The sequence below is a fragment of the Crocodylus siamensis genome, chromosome 3 (genome assembly GCF_052110815.1).
Source record: "Crocodylus siamensis isolate JL-2025a chromosome 3, ASM5211081v1, whole genome shotgun sequence".
Taxonomy (NCBI): Eukaryota; Metazoa; Chordata; order Crocodylia; family Crocodylidae; genus Crocodylus; species Crocodylus siamensis.
In genome coordinates this window covers 148,081,449-148,102,041 of record NC_143397.1, presented here as the reverse complement: position 1 = coordinate 148,102,041, position 20,593 = coordinate 148,081,449, and the positions used below count along the sequence as shown (strand labels likewise).

The following is a 20,593-nucleotide window of genomic DNA, read 5'->3' as shown; positions in this document are numbered from 1 at the left end:
GCAGGGGGCTGGACTCGATGATCTCCCGAGGACCCTTCCAGCCCTAATGTCTATGAAATCTATGAAATCTTTTTATACCATATTTACTCAAATCCAAGATGAGGGGTTTTCCCCATTCAACATAGGGGGCAAAAAAAGGTCTCATTTTGGATTAGACTACTGGCTCAAGGCAGGCAACTGCTGTGGCTCTGGCTCTGGCTCCGGCTCCAGCTCCGGCCCTGATCCAGGCCCAGGGCTAGAGCTGAAACCATTGCTTGCCCCAGACAAAGGCTAGGGTGGAAGCTGTTTCTGGTGCTGCTGCTGCCTGATCTGGACTGGGGTGGCTCAAGGTGGCTTGTGCTACAGGGAAAGGGGTGCACAGTGGGGGGATTGTGGGGGAGACTTTATAGTACATAGAGGAGCACAGGGGAGACTGTGAAGTGGGGGGCAGCGTGCAGAGGAGACAATGTGGCATCAGTGGGAGGACCACAGAGGAGAATGCATGGTGTGGGGACCAAGGCTGGATCTGCTCCTGCTATAATACTGACATCATTGTCGCTGCTGCCTGGTTGGAGTTGGGGTTGGAGCCACTGTGCGCTCTGTGCCCCAGGCCGGAGGCGCATGAGTAAACGCAGTGCTTGGGAGCAATAAATTCTAGTGTGATGTGTGCTGGAGTTTATTGCATTAATTGCACGTGTAGATATGCCCATTGGGTCAGACCAGTGGTATATCTAGCTCAATATCCTATCTCTGACAGTGGCAGGGGTGGATACTTTAGAGGGAAAGCATACAAATAAGGTAAGTCTAGAGTAACCTGTACCACATCATACTTTCCCTGGCATTCACCATCATTGGTTTAGAGATGTTAGAGGATACATCCCTGCCTGTTCTATTTAATACCTATTAGTGGATCCATCATCTATGAACTTGTCTTTTTTGAACCTGACTATACAATCTGCGCCTACAATCTCTTGTTGTGATGAGTTTCACAAGTTGACTATGCACTGTCTAAAAAGTATTTTCTCTTGTTTAGTTTTCTCCTTAACACAGGGGTGGGCAAAATATAGCCTGTGAGCTGGATCTGACCCGCCAGGCCATTCTATCCAGCCTGTGGAGCCCCTAAAAAAATTAGTAAACTAATATTTATTTGCTCCTGGCTTCCTGTCAAAGCTGACAGGAGCCAGGGGGAGTGGGACCCAGGGGGAGCCCTCAGCAGAATTGAGCAGCCTAGCCCGCCCTACACCCAGCCATTTCACTCTTCCTGCCCCTGCCCTGCTCCAGCAGCACATGGCTCCTGGCTGCATTGCCAGACAGGGGAGCACAGGGCCACACTGGTAGGTGTATGTGTGTGTGTTTGTGTGCAGGCAGGGGCAGTGTGTGTGTTCATAGGATGAGTCCCACAGAAATACCCCACCATACACATGCACTCCCACACCCCAGCCACCCTGCCCCCACACAGCCCCCCTACAAAGCCCATACCCACCCACAGCCCCCCACCAACCTATATACCCCCCCACAATATACAAAGTAAGACTTCATTTTAAGCTATTGTGCAATCACCTATGTGTACACTACACAAATGCATTAAAATCAGGACAAAAATATTTTTTAAAATCAAATTAATGAATGCTGTGGATGTTTGCTTTTTAGAACATAATTTGCTATTTTTCTGGTTCCAAGATGGCAAAACCCCTTGCTGAAAGGAGTACTTCTGGGGGCAAGGGGAGGGACTTCACGTGGCAAAGGTCAGAGGTTAAGGGGCAGGATTTCTAGTCACAAGATGGTGACCAGGGGGCAGGGCACCTGGCAAGGAGCAGGGATACCCATGTGCCCCTTGACAGCTTGCCAAAACTCGGTAAGTGCCCCTCTGCCTGAAATAATTGCCTGCTCTTGCCTTAAGCAGTAACACAGCCATATTACACTGATAATGGCTACAATTTGAATTCCCATGAAAACTAAACTTAATGTCCTAGCAACAGTAGAGACTCACATTTTTTAAGACATTCCATCAGGGTGTTAATACATCATTTTGCACATATTCTCCATTTCTTTTGCCATTGAGCTATTGGCAACAGTGCCTCTACTTTGTTTTATCAAATAAGTGATTTTTACATGCAGCTCAGTGAGGGGGCAAGTAGTTGAGGCATTAGGCTGGACATATTAACTGGAACAGACACCTTTTCCTGTTGATGTTGACACTAGGTCAGAAAGCGTGAGTCATCATTTGGATCACATTGGTTACATTAAGGCAGAACACTTCCAAGCTTCATGGGCTTATCTCTCTCTCCTCTCTATGGTGAAGTTGTGCTATCTCAAAGCACATACAAGGTGCAGACAGAAGTGACAATTTTCACCTGTTCTGGCCCCTAAAGGCACTCTATAGCTGTGACCAAACAGAAGTGCATGGCTGCAGAGCACTTTAAAAGGGCCTGATTCCACAAAAATCTAAACCCTCATTGCATCAGGGTTCAGATGAAAACACTCCAATGCAGACTGCCTTCAGTAACTTTTGTCTGCGCAGCCCTGCTCCTGGTGCTGTCTTCAAAATGGGAGGGGAAAGGGAGTAGAGGGAGTTCAATCTGGGTTTTTTTCAACCAGTACTGGAGGGTGGTCCCCCCACTTGGTGACCCCCCTAAAGTGGGGAGGGGGATTCAGTCCACCCACTCTGCAGCACTTTGGCTTAAACCCCCAAAGACTGAACTCCCTCCACTCCCTTTCCCCCTCCCATTCTGAAAACAGCCTGGGGCTGGGGTGGGGGAGGGGCATTGCTAGGGGTAGTGGCTGCAGGCTTGCAGCTGCTTTAAATGGCAGCTCAATTCCCCAGCATCTGGGACCCAACAGTGAATGTCTGTGGGGTTTGGAGGATCGTAGTAACTCATGGTGCTTCCTGTGAAGTGCCGTGAGTTACAATGGGGAGCTCTTCTATCTATACCTACAGTGCCTCTGAACTGTACCACCTGTTTGACCAGATGTGTTTGTACCAGTCTCCTTTGGCAATATTTTTATCTGGCACTTTGGCATAACATTCATAAAGCCAGTAACAAATGGCCAACAGATGGTAACAGAATTGTGCCAGAAGGAGTAGTGAGCAGTTTCCATCAATGTTGCTGCCAGTTGCAACACATTTCTATGAGGGTGACGCTATCTCTTGGACTACTGTCAGGCAAGATTGCTGGCCTCCCTCCTTAGCCCTTGGATATTGGCTGCTTCCGCTCTTTGCAAGCTGTCTCACATTATAGACTGATACAGGCAGATGTACCAATTGGACCTATATCAAAGAATACTGGTATGCGCTGTTGCTCACATGTGACTTCTTTATAACCTTGTAACAATATAAGTGTAGCAAAACTACTCTTACTTTAACCTTGCTCCATTTGGGGTCAAAGATGTATCACTATAGGATCATGTGGATGTTACACTTGGATAATAAGGTCCCATGTGTGCTCCCAAGTAGCAGCTCCCCTTTTCTTTTTAAAGTGGCTAAAAAGTATATTTGTCTGTTCCCTCCCTCTAGCTTTTCCTTCTTCCACTGCCCCATACTAGTATAACAGAGAGCAGGATTTTTTATCAAGGGTTTTTTTTTTTTTTAAATAAATCTTGGATCCAATGCTCAAGCTGTCATCTTTCTTCTGTTATACCAGTGGGGACCAACCTTTTTGGCAAATTAGCCCCACACCTCTGAGTGCCACTCTGATCCTCTTGCTTTGCTCCATCTGCTTTCTGTTTCCTGTCCTGTGCTCCTTGCATGATCTGATGCTCAGCACAATAGCAGATAGAGCAGAAAGCAGTCTGTCCATTCCCTAGTCTGCTGCGTGGAGCATGCAAAGGCTGCCTGCATGATTTGTGGCGCCTGTGTTGCAGTAAAGCCACCCGCCTTATATCATCAGGATCAGTAATAAGGACATTCCTATCAGAATTCTAGTGACACTTTGGCAGTGATGCATAAAATAGAGTAGAATCCCTCTTTCATAACTGTGTCAGGACCAGGGATTTGGGTTTTCCATTCATCACAGAAAACCACAATGTTCTACTTTAAAGGAGAAAAATATGGGAAACAGTGGGTTTCCCCTTGCAGGCTGACAGTTCCATGTGCAAGGGGCTGAGAGGGAGGGCAGTAAGAGGGGGCCATGTATAGCCAGGCGGCATGAGAGCAGGTCCTGCAGCTCTCTGCAGATAAGTTGGGAGCTGAGGTGGAGGCCCCCAAGTGAGGGAAGGAGGGAGTTGGGGCTGGGGGCACTGCCTAGTTGGTGTGGTACATGGGGCTTGGGGTCCAGGGCTGGGGTGAGAATGTGTGGCTGCAGGGCCTGGCTGGGGAGCAGGATGAAGCTGCTTATCTGGGGAGGGTAGCAGGGGGCTGGCATCCCACTGCTGGGTGCACTTCCAGGGTGGCATGGTGGGCACATGCCACCCAGATTTGTGTGCAGGCTGAGGGCAGATGCAGGCTGGTAGCTGTAGGCTCAGGGCTCCCCATCTTGCTGCTCTTCCCCCAAGGGCCTCCATGTCCCAGCAGGCGGGACCTGGCATAGTAGGGCAGAGCAGAGTGGGGTGGGGAGGCTTGGTGCTACAGCTAGGAGCCCCACACTGCCATGGTGAGATGCTGCTGCTGGGTAGACAGGGTGCACCTTGCTATGGCAACAAGCACTGAGCCTCCCTACCCCACTCTGCTCTGGCCTGCCATGCTGGGTTCTGCCCACTGGGTCATGGGGACCACCAGGGGGGATAGCAGCAGGGCAGTACGCTCTGGGCCTGCAGTGGGCAGCTCACATCCATCCTCCCCCATGAGCTCTGATCCGGCTGTGTTGTCTATGTGGTGGGGGAGCCTGACTCTGTGCTCTGCTCCAGCCGCAGCAGCCATCATCTCCCATGGGTGGCAGGAGGGGCTGAGGGGCTGCTGTGGGGGACAGGATTATGGACCCGGGTCCTTGACCCTGTAGCCCTGGCAGCTGGGGACCACCTTCAGCAGGGCTGGGGGCAAGGGGGCAGGAGGCTGTTTGTCAGGAGTGAGGGGCATTGGCAGGGCCAAAAGGCTGTGGATGGGGAGTGAGGAGCACCAGCTGCACTTGGGGGCTCTGAGTTGGGAGTGAGGGGCAATGGCCTGGGCAGGGCACTGGCATATGGGGCTGCTCAGTGGCCACAAAGCAGTGGCAGGGGACAGCTGGAGGTGGACCCATGTCTTGGTGAGTGAAGGGGGCAGGGTGAGCTCTGATTTTCCATGATAACCCCCTCCCCAATCAAATGCCAACATTTATAGGCACTTAGAATTTATTTTATTATAGTGACTGAGGCTCTGGTAGAGTTCCAAACTGCTTTAAAATTGTAAATAGATCAATTAAAACTTTGTGTTCAGCTGATAACTATATATTCAGCAGCATTTCATTTTAATCATGGAAAAATATGGAGTTTGGATTTTTAATCAGAGCATTTTGATTTTCTTTTTAAACAGAGAAAACTAGGATCCCTGGTTATGATGATGCTGACAAGCTCTGCAGTGGGAACAGTAACATCTTGTTTTCATCAGTTTATCAGCAAATGTGACTCAAAGACATGTTAATGAGACCATGCTGTTTTTACACAGTGACTTTTCCAATGGCTGTCAGATTAAGGTGACATTCCCACAAATTGTTCTGAAGAAAAATTAGATTTTTCTTTTTCTTATTTTGTGGATTTATTGTGGGGGCTGAACTGTGTGGCTGATATAGACATTCTCTGGATTTGTGCTTGGTTGAAGATTTCACCCTCACAAGCCTAGATTTCATCCTGTCGTGATGTCAAAATCCTGCATTCATAACCTCATACTGTCTTGATTTGAAAATGATTTTGGCATTAGAAGTGCATCTTGTAATTTCACTGGAAGAGCCAGGAGGAGGGGAGGTGGCCCTAGAAGGAGTAATACCCTGGGAGGCAGCAGAAGCTAATGGTTAAAACATGGAAGTTAGAATTGGCCAGCCAGCGTCTACTCAAGTACTTAAATAATATGCTAGTCCTCTAAATGGCATAGGTAGACCCGTACACACAAGACAGAGGTTACTTAACTCAAGGAGGTGGCTGGCTTATTTCACAGGCAGATCCTGGGGCCAGCAGCCATTTTTACGGGTTAGGTCCAGTGCCTCCCCCCCACTGGCTGAGGGGCACTGGTGGCCCTGCCCTTCACTGCTGATTGGCTGTGATTCTGTGAAGGCTGTCCATCACGTGACTTCTCCCCTTGCTGTTGATTGTTTGCAAGGGGTGTCAATCATGCTGCTCTGCCCCTTGCCACCAATTGATGGAGAGGGGTGAGGCCACACAACAGGTAGCTGTCTCAGCCAATCAGTGGTGAGGGGCAGGGGCAGCAGCCATCTTGGCAGCAAGTGATAGTGGCCTTGGGCCGCAGCACCAGCTCCCTCTGGGGAGACAGCATTTTATTTTCAATAAACTTTTCTTTTCTTCTTTTTTTGCAGCGAGCTTGCTGTTTTTTGCAAAGCCCACTCTTTTCCTTGCAGCCCACGTGAATTCACATTTTTTTGCACAGTTGTGAATTCAGTAGGTCCCTACCTATGTGGTGCTTTCTGTCTTCCTCTTACTGGAAGGAAAATTAACTTGATATTTTTTAAATCCTGAAAAGTGTTTTTTGATTTCTTTATCAACAGAGTTCTTATGCTCCTTCCTCTGCCAACAGCCTCTGTGACATTTGGAGTCACTTTGACCTCTTTGTTTCTGTACTTGGTGAAAGTAAGGGTGAGAGATGTGGGTCAGAATTCCTTGAGAGCCTTAGATGACAAACACAAGGTGTGAAATGTCGCTGTTAATGCACGCTGCAAGAAAAACACTGGAGAAACTTGTGTAGTTTTAAACTAAAATATAAATCTATTTAGTACAATGTAAATTTTTGCCATCATTGGAAAAGCCCTGGAAATAAAATAACCTATATGATTGTTTTGATGATTGATTGTTCTTCAACTAAATTCATCGCCTTTTGTTTCAGGGTATTTGTGCGAGCAGTGTAGGGAAGGAGCCACGTACTCAGATGCTGTGATCTCTCCAAATTTAGAAACCACTAAAATCATGCGAGTCCCTCATGCTGTGTCAATGGCAGACTGCACAGCTGCCTGCTGTGACCTTTCAGGTTGTGACTTGTCCTGGATGTTTGAACGGCGTTGCTACATTGTGAACTGCCAGCATAAAGAGAACTGTGAACCTAAGAAAATCGAAACGGTTAAGTCTTACCTTACCTTTGTACTGAGACCCTCTCAGCGACCAGCCACATTGCTAGGGTATGGACAGGCGCTCCCAAATATGGTTCATTCTGTGGGACACCAGAATGAGCCCTCTGAGGAAGTGAGTAATTTGAAGGAGTTATCTTTGCTAAGTAAAGATCACAGCCTTGAAGAGGTACCTGAATACACAGATGACTACAGGGAACTGGAGCAAGACCCGTTTCAGCTGAGCATCAAGCATGAACAGAAGGAGAGCACTGATTACACAGACTGGGGCCTGATGGTGACTAGTGAAAATGGCTTTAACTCTTCAGGTACTGAAGACAATGGTGAGAATCTGGCTGAAAAAGACAGGGGAGTCGATAAACTGAAAAACCTCATGAATAAAAATGGGTCTGAATCCAACTCTGCTACTGCATCCTTCAAGGAGAAGCTGCCATTTCTTGCGGAAGCTACTCCATTCCCAGCGAAGAAAACAGCAAGTGAAGCAGTTGTTCCATCACCCATCCAAGCCAGTGATAATCTCAGGCAAGAGGTATGTGTATTCCAAGATCCCAGAAGATGTGGGGAGGCTGTCCTGTAGTGTTCTGCACTGTAGTGCTTTTTCAATCAAAACAGATGATTGCTTTGTAGAATACTCCCTGAGGAAATCGAATGCTGCCTTGCATTACTGACTTCTCATATTACTGTATGAGAGTGGACAAACCCTGCTTCCCCAGGCTAAGCTAATTGAAATGCAATGCTACTTAGATGAGCAGAAGGCCCTCAGATGTCTGTCAGCCATTAAGGAGTAAGTCCACTGGTAGCAGAGCAAAGGAACCCATTTGAAGCTCTCAGGTTTGCAGATGTGGGTCTGGATTGCAATGAGTCTGTGTGGTGTTTTGCCATTCTGACCTTCAGAGCATATTATCCCTGAAGAGCTTGCAGGATGGTTTAGCTCGGCATATAGCATGCATTTTGACAGGCCCTGAGGGGGAGTGGGATTTAGGAGAATAAACAGAGAGTTGGGACTGAGAAATTTCAGCACTGAAATCTTGGCTTTGGCCCAGGCCTAAATTCAGTGTGTGGCCTTGTTCAAATACAACCAACTCTCTGTTTCCCCATCCATAAAATAAGCTAGTATAATGGTACAAGTGGTAATGTACTGAATAATAAGTATTTGTATAGTGTTTTGAACATGTAAAGCACCCTATCAATGCCAAATAGCATTAGTGGACACTCCTTTTCACTCTGCCCTGAAAAGCTTATAGCTTAAGCAAAGAGCAGAGGCAAGAAGTGAGTGTTGCAAAAATGCTGCGGTTCATTTCTTGGGAGGCGAAGAACTCTCAGACACACACTATTAGCAACACAAAAGGTATATTTGCAAATAGGGTCAGAGTGAAGACAAAAGACCACACTCTGCCTCTGAGGAAAACTCTCAGCTGGGTTTTATCCCTTCCCTCCTGGGCACGTGTGCAGAAGCAGGAACTCTTACAACTCATTTCCGGTTCATACAAACATACATGAAATGACGTTACGTCATCCGTCGCATGTGCATTATAATTAACTACTTAAGTATGCGGGGCGGATAGGCATATATGCATTAGCTAATTACGCATGCTTAGAAAGCTCTCCAGGTTACCAAAAGTTCAAACCCCTCTCTTTCCCAAGGACACAGCCAATTAAATCACAGCCTTTGTAGTTTACAAGAGTAGAGGCAGAGGAGTGTATCTAGCTGGGGTAATGTAGGCCCAGCGCTCTTTCCTGCTTATGCAGGGGGTCGGACTCCATGATCTATTGAGGTCCCTTCCGACCCTAGCATCTGTGAATCTATGAGTTTGAAGGTATGTGTGATTTAGTGTTACAAAGAGATAGTAAATTAGCGAGATGTCCTTGGTGGTGTTTCTGCTTATCAGGTACAAGATACAAACTGTGTAGTTCTAACAACACTTTATTCACTACTTTTTAATAATATTTCTAACATGAGTATGACAAACTGTGTGGGAAGTGGGGAGGCAGGATAAGGGCGGGGGACTAGAAATAATGGTTTAATGGGGCTTAATCCCCATTAATGGTTTAATGGTTTAATCCCTCAGGCCCTGCCCCTTTTCTGGTCAGCTGACTTCCCCCAGGCTTTCTTGCAGGTACTTCCTAATTAATCTCATTAGCTGTTTGCTGTGGCAACCCAGTTGCACTTGTGCTCTGCCCTTTCTGGGTTGCTACTCAGATGTGCCACACTGTCTGCAACCCCATTTTCAAAAGCCTAGCTCTGCCCATGTGTATATCTGTAGAATCACCATTTTCATAGGACAGGTCAGCTGAAGAGCACTATTCCATTAGCTAGATGATTCAGAGTTGGCATCTTATTTACAGGCATTAAGAAAACAGAAATGAAGAACACCAATCAATCAGGTCTTAGAAATAAACAGTAAAATTACAAGATACAGACAAAAGATGCAAATTTTCAGTAGATAATGAAATGGTGGGAATGTGAAATGTTATGACTTTCTGATGTCAGATCAATGGCCATTTCTGAGTATTTGTTGAGTAATATTACTGCATCATCATTGTCACCATACAGGGCTCTGAGAACTGCTGGCCTTGCAAATTTTCCAAAGTACCTTTATTTTCCTGGCAATTTCCTGATTTTGTTGAAAATACTGTTGAGGTTGTGAATTTTCTGCAGAAACTTATGGCAGATGTTTTGCTTCACATGGGACTTCCAAATAAGTTTGTGCGTTATAGAAATGTATATCTGAATTTGGACAATGGTTTATCTTAATAACTTTCTCCCTACAATTCATCTCATAGGTTCTAACACCTTCCCATAATCCTGCTTCAGACAACCTGGGATTCACACCAACTATTTTAGAGAGAACCCAGGTCTCCACAACAGCTCAGCACAGTCTGACTCCAGATGGAATCACACCACTTCCTACTAACCCTCTCCCCTCTCGGTCTACTGTCACGCAGCAATTCGTATCTCCTACCAATGGGGCCAAAGCAGGTAACTCTTTTTCAAGGCTGAACTTCTGGCAGAAAGTATTGAGAAACTGATGCCTCCTAAGCCAAAACCCAAAACAGACTCCTGATGTGACTGGCAGACTGTGAGTGAAATTTCTTTTTGCCAAATTGATTGGGGAGCAGAAGCTTTGAACCAAAGTGCAATTTATCACTAATATGTGAGCTATCAATAGCACAACTTTCATATTGTGATACTGAGTGACAGAGAATCTAAAATCCAAGGATCACTAATTTATTTGTGGTGGCTAAGGAGCTCTGTCAAAGGGGGATCAGCTAGGGAATCAAAGAGGCCTTTGACTGTTTTTATAGTGTGTTGAGCCTGGTCCTTTTTAATAGTTTTCCTACTTGAGCTTCTGTGGAGATGGTAATAGTAATATTATTTATTTGGGGGGGGGGGAAGCAAACCCTGTTCAGTGTTTTGCTTGATTGTTAGAGGGTAATGTTTTTCTTTTGTGCCTGTCAAATCAGCATTTCTGAACAAAGGCTGGGAAGAGTTTGAGTGCCTTTTCCTACTGGATTTCTATTTTCTGGGGCTGGCTTGCTTCCTACCATAAAACCACACATCCTAGTTTGGCAAGTATATAGCCCACACTCTTCAGCTGTAGGCTTATAAACTCCAGGCTCAATCTCAGTCATGTCTTAGACAAAAGAAATGAAATTTAAGGCCAGTCAGAATTCTGCCCACGAGTTCTATATTAAGAGCACTTTTGTTTTTGAAAATGGATTTATTTTTGGACCTATTGAGAAATGTTGTTTTCAGCAGGGCTCTCTGGAAATTCAAAATGGCCTGCTTTAACCAGACCATTATCATAAGGTGACCTTTGAAAATGCTGCACTGTTCAAAACCCTTGCAGCATGTAGCAGCAGGTTTCCACTCACTGGTGACTGTAACAGCCAGACAGCTCTCCAGCTGTGCCTTCTTCCTCAAACACTTCCAGTCTAAGGGACAGTCACAATCCAGGTCAACTGTTAGTGCTCTTCTTATGTATCTTCTATGCAAAATGCAGGGGTGTTTTCCAGGAAATGATTGTGTCATCACTGGGACTACTCTTCTCTCACAAGGATGGGATCTAAAAACAAGATTCAGTCCTTAATTCAGGACTTCCCACTCCTGGAAAGCCTTTGGTGTAGATCTGTTTGAACCCTGCCTGAAAGTATACTGCCAAAAAGAAACCCCATTACCGAATAGATCGGTTGACTGTGTAGATAAGAGTGGTTTGCAGGAAGGGAGACTTGTTCCTAGGTAAAGAGCAGCATGAAATAACATGCAAAGTGTTAAGCCATGGTTAAGCCATAGGTTCATGGCAGCCTCTTATTTTAATGGAATTTTAAAAAGTGGCTCTCTGAATAACATATTAGCTATGCCTTTTAGAGCATCACACAAACATGTAAATGGTACACACTTGACAAAAAAGGCAAGAGCCTATTGCTTTGGTAAAGACGATGCTGAATTATTTAGTATGGTCTTTTTATTCTAATGCTGATTGCATTTTTCTTTGGAGAGCTTCCAACAATAAAGTTCTTGGAAACTGTTCACAAAACTGTTATCAGAATCACTGAGTGTTGTCTGGTGGATGGCTCAGGCACACACATGATTCAATTCAGAGCTGAAATTTTGCCCTTAAGCAAAACAAATGCACTTGGGCTGAGGAAGAGAGATTTGTGTGCCCCTAAGTGGCTTAGCAGATGGAGTCTGAAGTGTCCTGGAGAGAAAGTCAAGGTTCTTTGGCAAGTGCTCAGGAGAATGCACAGCAATAGTGTTGACTTCACTTGGGAGAAGATGGGCTCCCTGGCTTTGCACTTGAACAGGGTTAGAATGCTGGATCTGTTAGTTGGTCCCTGGTCTGCATTCATGGACCATAAGTAATGGGAATACAGAAGAGTTATATATGGGGAGAGGCAGAGGCTTTCTTTTCATATTTTCTGTTAGTACACTTGTTGCCTCCAAGGGCCCATTAGTTCCTATTATAACGTGGTTCAAAGGACGCAGCAGCTACTCAGTGAATATGATGATACTGTTGGCCATGTGATCAGACTGGCTGACAGGAGGGATAGTGGAGTGTTAAATGCAAATCCAAAGTGCATTTCTGGTTTATTCTTTTTATACATTAGAAATGCTTACATTAAGCCTGCATCATTGCCCATGCATGATAAATCACTTTTGGTACTAAGCACCTTACAGTTTTCTAATTAAATGTACTTACTGTACTTAATTACCACATTCCTATATATTACTTGCATCCATTGTGCCAAGTTTGGTTGTACCAACCTACATGGTTCCCTTATCTGTTATACCAGTTTGTACTGCCTCTGTTCATCTTGGGATGTTCCTGAATAAATTCCAAATGGTTGGATACACTCTGGTGCTTTTCATCGAATTTCAGGATTGGAGGTTTTAACATTTACTGCTCCTGGTAATATTAATGTAGGTGCTAAGTTTATTCTGATTGCAACTTTAGGCGAACAGTTTGTAACCTGGAGAGAGAAAATAAATCTATAATCATGATTATTCTTATCAATTGTAATCTGATAATTACATTTCCTTGATAATTTATAATTTGTACCTACTTTGAAAGTTACCAGTTGATGAACAATGACTGCATCCCTATTAAAATGTTTTAAATTAATTTGTCCTTAATTGTATTATTTTTTAAATGTAGAGTCAATAAAAGAGCTCATTGTATCAGCTGGTGATAACATCCAGGTGACACTCCCCAGAAATGAAGTTGAACTGAATGCTTTTGTTGTCCCACCACCACCTACAGGTGAGTTGAATGGTCTTGTCATACAAGAAAACACAAAATACTGACTTTGAATGAAGTTGGACTTCATGCTAGATGTACCTCATAACTAGGAAGGAATTCTGAGGGTCCAGTTTCCCCTTCTGATGGGTTGAGATCCTCTTGGCCAAACCCTGTGGGCACTGACAGACCTGCAGGCCCCCACTCTAACTCCCAGCATTTTACATAAAGCACCATCAGTTAGTGTCCCCCAACCCAACATATGCTTGTCTGTTGGTCCAGGAGAGTGGGGGTGCTTGGGGATTGAGTTCCACTTCAGGAATGATCACGCCTGAAGATACTGCCTGTATCTTCTCTCCCCTAGCCTTGCCCCACCCTGCCCTGCTCTAGTGTCCCCCAGCATCTGCCTGCATTTCTTCAGTTCAGACAGGATGTCTGTGCAGCTTTGGTGCTTCTATAGAGAGTGGGGAGAAGTACGAAGGAGCGAGCTGTGGCCTGGGGTTTGCCCAGCCTGACAGAAGTTCCCCAAGGCACTCCAGAGTGGAGCACCTTTATCTGATCGCACATTTGATGAGGATTAATTTGTTGCATGATCGGCCACTTTTAAAGTGCTCTGCAGCTGTGCATGTGTGTTATGGCATGGCTGTAGAGCACTTTCAGGGGACTGACAGATGTAACTTCTGTCTGTACCCTGTGGCTCTAGCTGTGAGAGGGGTTTCCAAGTGACTTTTGAGTCTAGTTCATTGTAGCCTTTCTGCTGTAGCATTCATATGGACTAGCCAGATCCTCTTCTAGATATGCACTAGGTCAGACCTTACATTGATTGCTTCCAGGGGAGCTACTTATATTATTTACAGGGCTTGTGGAGGAGCAGAGGGTATGGATTAAGCTTTTAAAGCATTACATTGAACTCTTAATGCTGCTTTTTAGCTGCTAGTGGAAAGAACAAATGCACTGTAAATGAGCCTGTAAAACAAAAATGATTCCAGTGCTCAGGTCAGTGATGGTGAAGAAAAGAAGCTACTTCAAATACCACTGAGTGAGCTACAGTACCGTAGTGCATGCTGTTATTTCAGAGGCTAAAACATGAGAGATCATTGTTTTGACTAAAATTTTTGGCATTACAGATGCTGTACCTAATTTCATCATTTCTCCCTGTATGTTTAGCTTGAAGGCAAAACTGTTGATTACTTTTCTTCTTTTTCTACCCTAGAAACTGCTTATAGCTATGAGTGGAGCCTGATCAGTCACCCTGCTGACTATGAGGGTGAAATGGAGCACAGGCATACACCAACACTGAAACTCTCACAGGTAAGCGCTCTGAGGTTTAGTGTGACTTGACCCATCCAACTGTTGTGTGAGGTCTTGGAGTCTGTGGTGATGTCTGCATTTGGTTTGGTATGTATAGCGAATCCTGGACTTGTCAGTTTGCTTCATATTTCAGTCCAGGTAATTTTTTTTTTTTTAGCTAGTCAAGAAGTTGGAGAAAAATAATGTTTTCTCTCTTGTGTTCTTATAAAAAAAAAAATCAAGAAATTTTGAAATGAAAGGGTGTTTTGACTCGAACAATGAAAATCGTTGGGGTTTTTCCCCCCCCCCACCATGAACAATTCAGCAAAACTCACATGAATTTGTGTTGCTTTTGGCTACAAAATTTCACTTATCTTTAGATACTACAGTTTTGCGTCCTGCAGCATGCTGTTGAAAAGCCTATGGCTAGGGAGAGACATTACACATGAACCGTTTTAAGTGATCAGAAGCTGTTTTAGATCTGTAACAGAATATAAGTTCAGTGTATATAAACCAGTTTAAAAATGGCTGAAACCTGTTTAAGACAAACCTGGTTGAATGTAGTATCACACTTAACTGATTTGGGTCAAACCGGTTTATGCAATGTCTGTCCCAGACCCCTTCCTGGTTTAAGTTAAACCATAGGCCCCCAGCATCCCAGATACTTTACAGCCCTGGACAGGGCTTTCTGCCCCAGAGAGATGGGCTGGCCTCTTCCCTCAGCTCTCTGGCTGGAGCTCCGGCACAGACTTATAGGCATAGCTGTATCTGCCTGGCTTCCCTCTGTCCCCCTCCCCTCTCCTACATTACTGATCATAGCTAGCATGTGGTATGCTAGCTTATGTGGAGAAGTGTCTGTGTAAGGCAGACAAGACAGTGTCTGCTTAGGGCTTTTTGGAGCTAATCAACAGGTAGCTGCTAATGTCCCTCCATCCTTCCTTGGAAAAAGTTGTTTAAGAAGAGCTTGAACTAATGAGAGAGGCTTTTGTTTTGCTGACGGGCTGATAACTGCTCTGTTATCAACTCCCTGCTGGGCTGTTCAAGAGCAGTGTGTGGGGGAACCCCTCCCTAATCTGAGTGTCCTGCCAGGGCCTGGGCATGCCCCCTCCCCAGCTCAGCAGTGTGGAAGGGAAGGGAGGGCTGCTCTAGTGTCCCCCAGCATCTGCCTGCATTTCTTCAGTCCAAAGAGGATGTCTGTGCAGTTACAAATGGGTTCAAGTTAGATTAACCTGCAAAGATTGAATCAGTTCAGGCTCAGGCTTTTTAAATGTCTGTCCCTAACCTATACGATCACTGTTTTATAAATCAGTTTCACCTTCTACTGAAAGTCTTAGATCTTTGACTGGTATGAATCAGCAAAATGCTGCCGAGGCATTTTGCAAACAGTAAGGAAAATATGATCTATAGAATCGGCGTAAATAGGGTACCCTGCTTCCTTCTCATATGTAGACTCATCACAGAAAAGTTTTACTGACTGACAAAGTTCCCTTGCTTACAACTTTCAAAGGACTTATCTTTTCAGGCAGTGATTCCCAAATTTTTAAGACCACTAAAACATGATCAACCCTCAGAATTTCCCATGCATCCTTATCATCAAATTTTTAATTTGATGTGGGTCCAACAGGACTGCAAGCCACAGTTGGGAACCACTGTCCTAGGGCAGGGGCTGTCAACCAGAGGCATGTGTACCCCAGGGGTACTTAGAAAGGTCTTTGGGGGTATGTGTGGCTGGGCAGAGTCAGCACACCCTGGGGCATGGTGTAGCATCTCCTTTGGTGTGTTCACCTCTTACCTGGGGGAGGGAGAGAGGTGCACTGGGCACTGCTGACCCCACATGGCACATTGTGGTGCCTCCCCACCCTCTGCCCCAGCTAGCTTTCCTGATTTGACTGCCAGGCCACTGCCCTCAGCCAAAAGCCAGTGACTGGTGGTTGTAGCGACCACTGTGTGCAAGCTCTTCCCCCATTTGGCCCCTCCTCCCAGTGCCACCACTACACGCACCTCAGGAGAGCATGGGTGGGATGCATGCCTCCAGAACTGCATGTGAGGCAGGGTGGGCTGGGGCTGCACTAGGCTGTTCTTGGTGGGTGGGCTGAGCTGCACTGTGCTTGGGGCGGTTGGCAGTGACACTGGAAGTGGGGGTTAGAGGGGCTATGGAGAATTCTGGAGTGGCTGCAGCCTCCTGTAGCTCCTCTGCCAGCGCTGCTTCCACCGCCCCAAGCGCAGCCTGGTCAGCCACCCAGCCCCAGCCCACCCCATGCGCACAGATCCAGAGGCATGCACCTTCCAATGCCCTTTTGGGGTGTGTGCAGCTCAATTCTGGGCCTTGCCTGGCTGTGCAGCCCCTGCCCCACTCCCTCCCTCGCCAAGGGGGGCCTATAGGAGCGGGGCTACAGAGGGAGGAGGGGGGTGCAGTCACTTCAGAATTTGCCACAGTCCTCCAACCCTTCTCCCAGTACCACTGCCACCCACCCTGAGCACAGCCTGGCCCAGCCCCCTGCTGGGAAGAGCCCGGTGCTACCTTGGCTGCAACCCACCCTGCACTACCCCATGCAGACCTGGGGGCATGTGCCTCCCCATGCCCTCCTGAGGAGCAAGCAGCGGTGGGATCTGTCGCCCCCTTCCCACTCCCCCCTTATGAGCCACTCGCAGTTCTGTCCCTCACTGCACCTGATCCCAGCTGTGTAGTTCCTGCCCCAGCCCCACTCCCTTCTATACTGCAGGGGCCTCAATCTGATCTTCCCCCCTTATAAACAAGTAGAAAGTATAAGGGAGTACAGGAGCTGAAACTTTGAGTCATAAGGGGTTCATTTATTAAAAAGGTTGAAAACCCCTGTCCTAGGGGAAAGTAAGAATGCCCCATGTGGCTGTTTCTCAAGCCCATTCTGGCTGATGGTCCGTACTTTGTTCATGACTTTATAAATTGAGCCCGGTGTTTCAAGTTCCTTGTTTACAGTATTGCAAGCTAATAAGTATCTTTAAATATTTATATTATCTTTGTGTGATTCTTCATATAATTGGTAGCACTTTTTTTTGTATGCTTCAGCTGTCAGTAGGCCTCTATGCATTCAGAGTGACTGTTTCTGGTGAAAATGCCTTTGGAGAAGGATTTGTGAATGTCACTGTCAAACCAGGTAAATCAGACTAATGTATCAAGTGCTTGTTTCATTTAAAGATTCCTCAGTAGTTTGAAAGAGTAACAGATTTCCTTATCACACAAGAATATGTGCACAGTTTCTCACATTACATCAAGGATTTTTTTTAGATTGAATTGGGTGTATTGTACTGAATTTGTTGACTTGACACGTGCTACATCACTCGGGATCTCAATATTGCGCAGTTAGACAGGAGGGTGTGATACTCACTCACTTACTCACTCACTCTATGGGTTCATACAAAACTATATGCACACACAGAAACACTCACTTTCATGGCTGTTTGTTAACCCTAGAGAGTGTTTAGGTTACCTGGTGCTGGGGATTACTTGAGGTCACTTGGGGTTGGGGTTAACTGGGGTCAATGTGCCCCGGGGTTACTCGAGGTCATGGGGTTGGGGTTACTTGAGGTCACTGTGGCCCCTGGGGTTACTTGAGGTCACCTGGTCCTGGGGTGGAAGTGAGGGAAAAAGCCCGGTGGAAAGGAGGAGACAGCTGGGAAAAGGAGGGGCAGAAAGCTGGGAGATCGGGGCTGGAAACTGAGAGGCAGAAAGAACTGAAGGAAAAAGCTGGGAAATCAAGGAGGAGGTCCAGGAGACCAGTCAGACAAAAACCCAACTTGGGGTTTCAAAATAAGTTTTATTAATCAGGCAGCACACTATACAGCCCCAAGGAATTATTGGCACAGACACAGACACAGCAGGAGAAGAAAGGCTTGGTGGAGAGATTGAAGTCAAGGTGTGTGGGGACAGAGTCCAGGTCCTTTGCTTGGGGAAGGAAGGTGGGTAATAGCTACCTATTCTGGGCTGCGAGTTGATCCTTGATGGCCAGTTGGGGTCTTCTCTAGCAAGGTGTTGTCCAGAGGGGGTTGCCAGCAGGGCCTCTGGGTGGATAGGTGGTGTGGCATGGTGCTGGTCAGGATGGAGAGGTCATCCCAAAGAGGTCACACCCTACCACCCCTTTTACCACCCCTTTGATCTACCTGTGTCTCCTATGGGAAGGGCATGCCCAGGCAAGGCCAGTCCTGCTCAGATGCATACATGCAAATCCAGGTGTCCTCATTGTCTGGTGGGACAAAATGGTGGGTTGCTGGTTTCTGTATGGTCTTTGTCTTCCAAATGTTGGGTTCCTGTAGGTTCTTTATCTTTGAAATGCTGGGTTTTGTCTCTGTTCCTGGGTGAGGTCTGTGGTTTCCGGGTGAGTCGATGCAAGGCAGTGGTCTGGTTGTTGAGTTGATGGTCCGGTTGTTGAGTTGATCATTTGTTAGAGGCCTGCTACCATTGTACCTCAAGCACCCTCATTCACTCCCATTTATTTAAGAACCAATTTACATGAAACTGGTTAGACATGAGTCACAGTTACAACATACTATACAATAGGTTATACCCGGGCAGGAGACACAAGATGGAGTCTTGACATACAAAATGGAAACTTGACATTACTTTACAGACACAGGCCTAAATCATATACATTCAATATAAAACAGTAAAGATCAATACAAACATAATAGAACAGTATTTACAATTTAAAAGGGGCTTGTTACTATAAGGGAGTATAAGAACGTACTATAGTTTACCTAGTACTATTTGTAATTACTTATAAGGGGTAGAGAGGGCAAAGAGAGTCAGAAATGATTGGGGAGGGGGGGGAATGTAAAAGAAAAAACAAAACCAAAAAAACCCTGGGGGTTTTGCTACAAATTCTCAACTATTTCAGAGTTCTGCACTGGGGTGGAACCAGAGGGGGTGCAGTGAGGTGGCTGCAGCCTCCTTTTGGACTGGACCACACCATGGGAGTTGGCAACTTTTTAAGCCCCCAAGGTGAAAGGTGAAAATCCCTCCTCCCCTCCTGCCACTGTTGCTTTCCCCACTGTCCCGGGGGTGGGGGAAGCACCAGGGCTCTTCCTGTCTGTCCCAGCTGGGCTGTATGTGGGTTTGGCTCAGCTAGGGACAGAAAAAGTAGCAGTGGGGGTGGGTTGGGGTGGAGCTCTTTCCCTGATCTCCGGGAATGGTTGTAGGGAAGGGAGAACTACTCTCTTGCCACACTGTTGCTGCTGTCCCTGTCTTCACCTGGCTGGGGTCAGCAGGAACAGCTCTGGTGTTTCCCCCACCCCAGGAACAGCAGGGGAAAACACAGTGGCAGGTGGGGGGGGGGAGTGGGGAAAGGAAGGGGAGGGAGGATTTTCACCTGCTTTAAGGATTTAAACAAGTCCCTGAAGCCCTTCAAGGGTGGTCTTCTCACATTGGTGGGGGTGGAGGAGGCTGGGAGCAGGAGGTGCAGCCATCCCTGCAGAGCAGGTTGCTGCTTCCACATCCCCACTTGGGAAATCTTGGATGTGGCATTGGTCCTGTGTTCTGACAGGGAAGCGCCAAGGTGACACAAATTACAGCAGCCTCAGGACTGTGCTAGTTGATGCCAGCTGCCAGTCACTAGAGTGGGAGTGCTGGATTGTAGTACATTATACCACCCTTTTTCCTTGCTTTATCTAGGGTGTACAATAGCAGCTGCAAAGCGGCCTGTCCTGGCTTTGTTGTTGAGGAATTTCTCTAAATGAGAAGAAAGTCCATAAACCTCTAAAAGGACAGTTTTAAATTACATAGTTGAGTGGCTCAATGGAGACTGACTTTTCCTGTAATAATCTGCAGTCTGGATTCTAAATTTAAAAGTAGTCAGACAATTATTTTGTGGACTTACAGGACAGCTCCAAAATTGCATGGATCATTTTGTGCTTACAGCAAATTTAATTGCAGGCCTTAAATTTTATATAGAAAATGGCTTTTCTGTATTTTAGATGATATTCTGAGCAAAACTTTCTTCCCATGTAATTATGTAGCTTGTATATACATGAGAAAATGCCATGGTAAAGTGCTATTTTCAGCTACTTATGACTGAAAATGTTTGTTAGATGCAAAGTTCCTATCTGATTTTTATCCCAAACCACCATAACCTTTCCCCTCTGTTGAAGCATTTATTTTCCCTTTTCACTGTTGATTTGCCTAAGGAATTGGCAGAATAGATTTGCATGTATTTTCTTTTAATAGCTTTTGTTCCCCTCCTTTTTCCACACAGCAGTCAGAGTAAACCAGCCACCTGTTGCCGTTGTTTCACCCAAAATACAGGAGGTCTCATTGCCTACCACATCCACCTTCATTGATGGCAGTCGTATGTACTGAGGAACTCTTTGATTTTTATCTTATGGTCCTTATACATGGTTGTAATATTTTTTAGGAAT

At 46.0% G+C, this 20,593-nt stretch overlaps 1 protein-coding gene across 3 annotated transcripts in view; it reads left to right on the top strand.

Annotated features, from left to right (window-relative positions):
• KIAA0319 (KIAA0319 ortholog) overlaps positions 1-20,593 on the top strand; it is a 107,425-nt gene that overhangs the window by 38,344 nt on the left and 48,488 nt on the right. For all 3 annotated transcript variants that reach the window (XM_090039487.1, XM_090039486.1, XM_090039488.1), the window contains 6 exons: positions 6,941-7,707; positions 9,963-10,158; positions 12,836-12,940; positions 14,130-14,227; positions 17,253-17,340; positions 20,431-20,523. In XM_090039487.1, the coding sequence (XP_089895613.1) occupies positions 6,941-7,707; positions 9,963-10,158; positions 12,836-12,940; positions 14,130-14,227; positions 17,253-17,340; positions 20,431-20,523 (1,347 nt within the window). The remainder of the gene's footprint in view (positions 1-6,940; positions 7,708-9,962; positions 10,159-12,835; positions 12,941-14,129; positions 14,228-17,252; positions 17,341-20,430; positions 20,524-20,593) is intronic.